This window comes from Charadrius vociferus, unplaced genomic scaffold, assembly GCF_000708025.1.
Source record: "Charadrius vociferus isolate BGI_N301 unplaced genomic scaffold, ASM70802v2 scaffold730, whole genome shotgun sequence".
NCBI lineage: Eukaryota > Metazoa > Chordata > Aves > Charadriiformes > Charadriidae > Charadrius > Charadrius vociferus.
In genome coordinates, this window is record NW_009646225.1 from 427,585 (window position 1) to 436,046 (window position 8,462).

Below are 8,462 nucleotides of genomic sequence, written 5' to 3' on the forward strand. Positions count from 1 at the left end.
TGACGTACACCGTTGCCTGGCTGGTCATGGCCTCAATGTGGTGGGGCATCGCCTACCTGCGAGGTGACCTGCACCGGGCACATGACGACGCCTACAGTCCGTGCGTGGCCAACGTGTACAACTTCCCCTCCGCCTTCCTCTTCTTCATTGAGACTGAGGCCACCATTGGCTATGGGCACCGCTACATTACTGAGCGCTGCCCCGAGGGCATCGTGCTCTTCCTCTTCCAGTCACTGCTGGGCTCCATCGTTGATGCCTTCCTCATCGGCTGCATGTTCATTAAGATGTCCCAGCCCAAGAAGCGAGCCGAGACCCTAATGTTCAGCCATGCTGCAGTCGTCTCGCAGCGGGATGGCAAGCTCTGCCTCATGTTCCGTGTCGGCAACCTCCGCAACAGCCACATGGTGTCTGCCCAGATCCGCTGCAAGCTGATCAAGGTGAGGCCTGGTGTGACAGTGGGTGGGATAGGACACCTGCATTACAGTGGGTGACACAGGCAGGGCACAGGCCAAGTGGAACCACATGTCCATAGTGTGGGTAGCACGGGGCTTCCTCTGTGCAGTCCCTGCTGCTGCCTGCTGGTGGGCTCTGCCCTGCCCCAGGGACAGCTTCCCCGTCCCTTGGCGCGTGGGTGAGTCGACGTGGCTGGGGCGGTATGAAGGGCTTCAGAAAAATCTGCCATGGCAGCCCATAGTGGGAGCCACAAAAGAGCCAAGCAGGTATAGGGGAAAAGACAGTCTCATCAGAGAGCTCCCAGAGGCATTCCAGTGGATTGTGAGGCTGCCAGGAAACCGATTTGGTGAGGAGGGATGGATGTGTCAGGACACAGGATAGCTGCAGGGAGAGATGCTAAGGCATGCCCCTTAGCAGGTGACAGCTGGGAATAAGAAATTGATTACGACCATTTTGTGTGCCCTTAAATTAGGACAAAGATTAACCTTGGCCTCTTCTTCCCCTTGGGGAAACTTGGGGAGCTTTGATTTGCAGTTCCTTACCCCATGGTTCCAGCCACTAGCCTCCCAGCATTGCAGAGGGATTGTGCAGGTGCTTCAGTGGAAAGGCCCTTTGATTGTTACAGGTATCTATTTATTAATCACTGACAATGGTCTGTGTAATTCAGAATGCAAGAAAACAGGAATTCAAAGGAGATCATAACCTGAAAAATCAAAAAATCATTAGGAGACAGTAAGGTTTGGCAGGCACCAAAGTCTGGAGGAGACATTGGGCAGGAGTAGCATGGAAGGAAAACACTATGCGACATGCCAAGACAAAGTAACATAGCAGCTCATAGCAGCTACGTCTTGTCATGGGAGCGTGCTTGATGGGGAGCGTCAGAAGCTGGATGCGAGTGAGGACGTTAATTTCAAAATATCATATTTGAATGTCGTAAATGTTCTCTATTCTCTATGGTAATCCTCTCTTTGGAGCAACTGTTGGCCATTTTAATAACCTGCAGAAACAAGCAGGATACAGTAGGTGATGGGACAATGGTAAATGCGAAAGGTTGTTTTCCTCCTGTTCTGTGCAGAAAGCTTGACTGAACTGTTAATTTTTCTTGCTGCAGAATACCATTTAAAATGGAGAATCTGATAAAATTCAAAAAGAGGTTGTGTGTGTATATATGGGAACAAGCTGTCAGGAGTTACAATGGAGCAATTTTTGTAGGAATCAGAAAGCCAGCTAAACCATGATTTTGTTGACCTCTAACTATTAAAAATTAGCAGAAAGCCTCCTCTAAAGTATTTCATTCTGTCCATCATCCAAGACAGAGTGCAAGTCAAAGTGGAATAAAAGCAGTGTCACAGTTGTGGTTTTACAGTCATAGTGATTCACTATAATCTTCTTTAGAAATAAGACACTGAACACACAATGTGGTGCACTTTGTGCTGGGGATTCTGTTGCTACACAATGCTGATATGCAGATGATTGAGACAGAAAACACAAGGACATTTGATGGACCTGCTTGATAGCTGTTTCATAGACTAGACAATGACTCAGCTAGTAATACCTGATTTCTTTCAAATGATCATCATGCCCGTGACTTGTCTTCAAGCTGCTTTGCGACCTTTGGCAAATATAAGCTATGGACACAGGAAAGTTTAAAAGTACTAGATGCCCCCTCAGTCCTCATTACAAGATGTGATATTAGTTCCCACGTCTTTCTGTAAATCCTCCTCAGCTGAGGTGCCCCTTGAACTGGACACATCATTCCAGCAGTCATAGCAGCCGTTCCAGCAGTGTGTGAATTTACATCACCTGCATTGAAGTAGCTTTGTGTGTCCTGTAAACCTATGGTGAATATGCTGGAACTTGTTTACCATTTATCTTTAGCGAGTTCTGCCTTTTTGTGAGTTGTGCTCTTTCCGCTGTGCTTGGTACGGAGCTGTTGACAGCTGATCTTGCTACACTTCTCCTGCACCCTATTAGATATCTAGATTTTTTTTTTTTTAACTTGTCTCACAGTGAAAGAATGTGAAGAAATATGTCTTATCACACTTTCGTATTTGAGATAGGAGCCATATTTAGTAGTGAACAGTGCTTCAGTGGGACCAATGGAGCCCCGAGGATTTACATTTGTAAAGAAAGTGCACCAATCTAAGTCTGTCTGAATGGCATTTACTGAAAGTGTGATATATGCCCTAGGATATTAGATAGATTATAGTGGTGCCACAACACTGTGATGGCTTTTTTTGTGTTCCAGGGGACTGTGCAGCAGCATGGTGTAGTGATGTCGCAGAAAAAGTCTGGGTCCATTTATGAACTGAGTTGTGGAGAGTTTAGAAAACAGAGTTACAAGGCTAAGCTTGCGTGTTTCAGCAAAATCTTTTCCAAAAACCTGAGTCTTTCTAATTTACATTGAGTGCTCTAGAAGCAGGAAAAAGCAAACCTCTGGTGCAAGAAATAGAAAGAAGGTGGTTGGAACTAGCTGTTGAAAATGTGCCATTCTGGATCCTGGCCTTTTCAGTGTCACAGTGAACTGTATTTTTCTGCCTGTTAATTCCTGGAGCTCACATCTTTGAAAAAGCTGAAAGCAAACAAAATTGTAACAGAAAGTTCACAGATGGCAGTCGTTGCAAATAAGTAAGAAGACCCATTATATTGTGATCTCAATAACTCGATAAGCAGGGCATGTGCAGAAAGTGCAAACAATATGTTTTTTAATATCACAGAATCATTCAGATTGGAAGGGACCGTGGGAAGTCTCTAGTCCAGTCTCCTGTGTGGTGAACTAGGAGGTCAGACCGGGTTGCTTTGGGCTTTTTCCAGTCTGATTTTGGAAACCTCTAAGGACAAAGACTGCACAGCCTTGCTGGGCAAGCTCTTCCACTGCTTTAGTATCCTTATGATGGAAAAGTTGTTCTTTATTCCAGTCTGAACTTCTCTTGTTTCAATTTAGGCCCATTATGTCTGTTGCTCTCGCTGTGCACTGCTGTGAAGAGCCTGGCTCTATCTTCTTGATTACCTTCCTCTTAGGTTTTGAAAGGTTGCTACTCAATCACCCTCTACGCCTTCCCTTCTCCGGTCTGAACAAGCTCAGCTCACTTAGGTCGTCCTTAGAGCTTGGGGCAACCAAACTATATTAAAAAGTAGCAGTCATCCTGGGAATTACTGAAGCTAGAGCTCCAGGTATAGTGTCACTACCAAATACCATAAAATTCTTTAACAGCAGTATCAAAGTAACACGTTCATATTTTTTCAGTAATGTGATATATAATAAATGTTCTCGCAAGCTGCTAGTCTAAGAGTGGTGCAGAAGTACAAATAGGTGAGATCAAGGTTTTTGCTCCCAAATACCAGACGTGAAAATAACGCAGTACTGTATGGTAAATTAGCACGTACCAGTTTAGCATGGTCTGGGTTCCTGAGTTTCTCTACAACATACTGTGATACTAAGCTCGATGATCGTCTGTCCTTTGCATCCTGCGTTTTCTACTCCAATGCTTAACTAGTCTACCTAGGTATCAAAACATAATTATGTGAGTTCCCTAAACGAGTGAACTGAAAGCAGGTCAATAATAATAAAACTGTGTTGCGTCCAGTTAAAGAAGGATGTCCATAAACAGCGGGATTTAGAAAAGCGGCGAGAATGAATGAGGGATAGGAGTGAAGACTCAAAGGGCATAAAATGTTTGGTCAGACATAAAACCAGACCAAGTGATTATGCAATGGAAATCTGCCTGGTAATAAGAAACAAAAAAATGATCCAGTGGCAGAAAGTTAAAGGTGGAAAAATCCAGACACAGAAGTAGTCTTTTTTTATTAGGTGCGAGGCAAGTAACCTTCAGAGCAACTCATCTAGACATTTGGATTCTCCATCTCTGGCCACATTTAAAATTAAAGCTGGGGCATTTCTAAGTAATTGTGCCCTTGTTCAAGCATGTATTAATCTGCAGAATTTATTTGGCTTTGTGTTATGCGGATGATCAAAAAAAAAGAATCACGAGTGTTCCTTCCAAACTTATTGCTGACAGTTTATAGTCCTCCACTCTGTTTTGTGATCCTTTGAGTAAAGCTATGTATATGCAACAAAGGTCAGTGGCTAGGAGTCTTACCGTATTAGGGCTTAATTCAGGTTAATTTCTTTTTATTTAACAAAGTTTAAAAATGCTCCATGCCCTGCATAGGTCAGTCCTGTATGTAAGATACCGCATACCTCAAACACAAACTTTTGCTTTCTCCCAGATCTGTTACCTCTAATCATCCTCAACAGATTTGGTTACTATTGAGTGGATTTGATCAAAGACTCTCCCACAGAGAAAAATGGTTTGTAGATGAAATGGCTCCTAAGTCATTCAGGCAGCAATTTGTGCAAATATGCACTTCTTTGTCTAGGTAATTGTATTTGATAAAATTTCAGGTTTACATGTTGGTTCCTACGGCTCACGCTGAGACTTGTTACCGTAGAGCAAAGATCGTACGTTGCCAACCAACTTGTGCGCCTGCTGGAAGAGCAGTAGGCAGTGGCGCAGTCTGCACCTTAGTTCTGCAGGTTCTCTCAGGAAAAGAGAAAGGATGTTTTTGCAGTAGTTTGATTACACCTTTGCATATAAAGGAGACTGTCACGATTGCTACGTAGTAGTGGGTTTGATCGCTTTTGTTTTATAGCACTGTCTTTTACCTCTCAAAGCACAAATAATCCATGAGAATGCTTTTACAAGCCATCAGCTGGTATTTTCCTTTCCCTGCCCTCATCAATAGTGGAGAAACTGACTCTTGTTTAAGGGAGAGCTTGGTTATTTAGAGAGGAAGATTTTTATTTTTCCTCAGAAGAAAAACAGACACATAGCACATGAGTGAAATCATGTATTGTGTTTAATAAGGAGCTGTACTCTACCAGCTACCTAACTGGTTATGTAATTACCAGTAAATATCAGGCAGTTAAAAATTCAGCATTTTTAAGATAAAGGTGAAGCAGAGAGACAATCTGAAGGTACACTAGTTGGTTAGGGATTTTTTTTTTAAAAACAGAAACTTTCTTAAAAGAATACCAATCAGATCTAAGTCAACGGGAAAACTGCTAGCTTCAGCTCACTCTCAGGACTAATGGATGGAGTTTCCAAGCAATGGAACCTATACATTTGTCAATACCAATGCAACACGGTTAAAACTACGTGGTAACTCTGGTGGAGTAATCTATCATTTATAATCGGTAGTTGGCTTCTTAAAGAGTTAAGTGCTAATCAAGCAATAAGCAGAAAGGATTTTAAATAGGCCTTGCAAAGCTTTTCATTTTAACAGACAATTTCCAACAAAGACCTTTAAAGCAATCAACTGAGGAGCTTCCTGGCCAACAGATGTAATTTTTAGTTATACTTTGAATACCAGGAAAATTTTGGGGGAAGCTATCATACCAGTATTTTTATTGGACCCGTGAAATGACATGAATAAAGATGGGCCACTTAGCTTAATAATAATCATAAGTTCATTATCAAGATCAACACACAGTAGGTGGTACATGCAAATTGGCAAAGGAATTAGTAACATATAAAAATGATGAAACATGAATTCAGGCAGTGGATTAAAATGTGCCTGGCTTCTGGATTTTGTTCTCATTAACTGGAAGTTTTGATGCAGGATGTTCTTGGCGAACATCCGTTATAAGGCATGTAGTGTGGTACCTAATGTTTTTGTCAAAATATGTACATATATATATCTCATAGTAAAGTTTGTAGATGATGATGAGATCTAGTGGCATAATAAGAAAAGCCAAAATTGGTCATATATAGTATCCTTATAGTATTTAGCATTACTTATATCTCCATTATGAAGACCCCAGACCTAATATATAGATGATAATGTTACGAAAGAGACAAGTTTAAACTTCATTGCATTGCTTTTCATGTTTTCCCTCATATGGTGATTACTAAATCATCTTTTCATCTTTAGTCCCGACAGACACCGGAGGGAGAATTTCTGCCGCTAGACCAGTGTGAACTGGATGTTGGATTTGGAACTGGAGCTGACCAGCTGTTTTTAGTTTCCCCATTAACTATCTGTCATGAAATTAACTCAAAGAGCCCCTTTTTTTGTCTCTCGCAAAGATCGCTCAGAAGTGAGCAATTTGAAATAGTTGTCATCCTTGAAGGAATCGTTGAGACTACCGGTAAGATTTAGAATAATATGCATGCTCTAATTTTTAGTCCTTGTTTTCAGTCCTGATATTTTCAGCGAGGCAGCCATTAATCCTTTCAGGATGCTAATCCTGGATGCTCCAGAATATCCTGCCATATGCTACAGAGCTTCATTGGCCTTTACCGGCAAACAGCAGACCTCCCTTCCCCACAGGGCTCTGCATTACCGATGCACAAAGTGGCCAATACATCCAAGAAGAGATACACCCTGCCACTCTTTGAGTGTGGCATGTAGAGGAGTACAACACCCTTGAGGCTTCTGTTTTAAGGACCACTGCTCCGAAAGAACATTGAACTTTAAAAGTTGCCGGTGCTGCAAAATCACTTTCAGCCTAGCTTGCATTAAATTGAGTGCAAAATAACAAATCCAGTTTTATAGTAGAAATACATACCACATAGTTGTAAAGATTGTAGGAACATGTGGTTATCAGCAAATATGAGGAAGGGTTTTGGTTTTTTTAAACTTTTTTTTTTTTTTTAATTCTGATACAGTGTTGTCCAGATGACTGCTGACTTTGTGGCCTTGTCTTTTGAGACTTAATTCTTTTATGAATCCTGTGACAATGTGCTCTGGTTACCTAAGAACCTCTGCATTGACAATCCATGCGTGCTGTTAAAGTCCAAATCGTTCTGTAGGTTCATTGATATTCTGATCTTCTCCCTTCTTTTGAGGATTTTTTTATACTTTGATTAATCAAGGAGCATTTTCATCCTTCTTTCAACAAGATTACCGGTTGCCTGGTTCCCACCTTAGAAACAGTGGTGTCCTTTTGGCACAGCCAAGTGCATTCATCCCGTGCTGGACAGGAAACAGACTGACGGATTACTGTGCGCATGCCGGACTGACCTCTAAACAAATACAGAATCCACCAGAGCGGAACACTCTTTCGCATCGAGTGCAGCGTTCTTTAGATCCTCACAGAAGCCTATTCTCATCCCGCAACTGAACCATGTATCTTAGATAAGCATGTATTCATAACCACACTTAATGCAATTACCTGACCAGGTATCTCAAGGGAAGCTTTTTGTACTTGTCTGAGCATTAATGTAGCAGTAACGGGAGAGCAAATCAGAGTTTGGGCTTATCAACTGCAAATTCTGCCTCCGAAGAGTACCATGACAGGAAGTCTTAAAGCTCTACTCATCTGGGATGTTTGTATTGATTATCATCAGCATGGTTGTGCTGAGATTGTAGCAGGTTTGTTGGCTTGGTTAGAACACATTTTAGCTGTCAGTTCAGACATGTAAATACTTGCTAAATAAGTATGTTTGCACTAAGTGCAACAAATTCTCCTACAAGCTTTACAGCAGTACCTGTGTCTTACCATGGAAGACAGCTGCAGTGTCCCTGCACAGCTTTTTTCTTGACATACTATTTGGAGAAAAAGTAGCCTAGCCTATAGAAGGAATGGAATATTAAATTTTTCATTTAGCTCTGGCTCCCCTTATACCTGATCTTTGCCAGAGAATTCTGTAAGTCTCTGCCAAGCAACGGTTCTTTCTCCCAAGGTGTCGTGGTTTAGGCTGGGCTGGCTACTGAACAAATGGCAGATGCTCTCTTTTAACCTCTCTCCCTTCCCAGAAGAGAAGGGAGAGAGACTCATGGGTTGAATAGAAACTAAACTACTTTAATGAAATATGAAACTAAAACTATTAACAATAAAAAGAAAAGACAATAATATTAATAAGAAAATAATTAAATATATACAATATATACAACCCCCCTATCAAGCTCCCAGGATGATGGTCACATCACCGGCAGACATGGGGAAAGTCCAGAAAAGTCCAGACTGGACTCAGCAACGGGCAGGAACCGGATTCCAGATCTGG

General features: G+C 41.8%; 1 protein-coding gene across 1 annotated transcript in view; it reads left to right on the forward strand.

The window, feature by feature from the left end:
* LOC104282256 (G protein-activated inward rectifier potassium channel 1-like) overlaps window positions 1–8,462 on the forward strand; it is an 11,285-nt gene that overhangs the window by 1,430 nt on the left and 1,393 nt on the right. Inside the window, 2 exon segments of the mRNA XM_009880372.1 lie at window positions 1–437; window positions 6,388–6,604. Of these exon segments, the coding sequence (XP_009878674.1) occupies window positions 1–437; window positions 6,388–6,604 (654 nt within the window).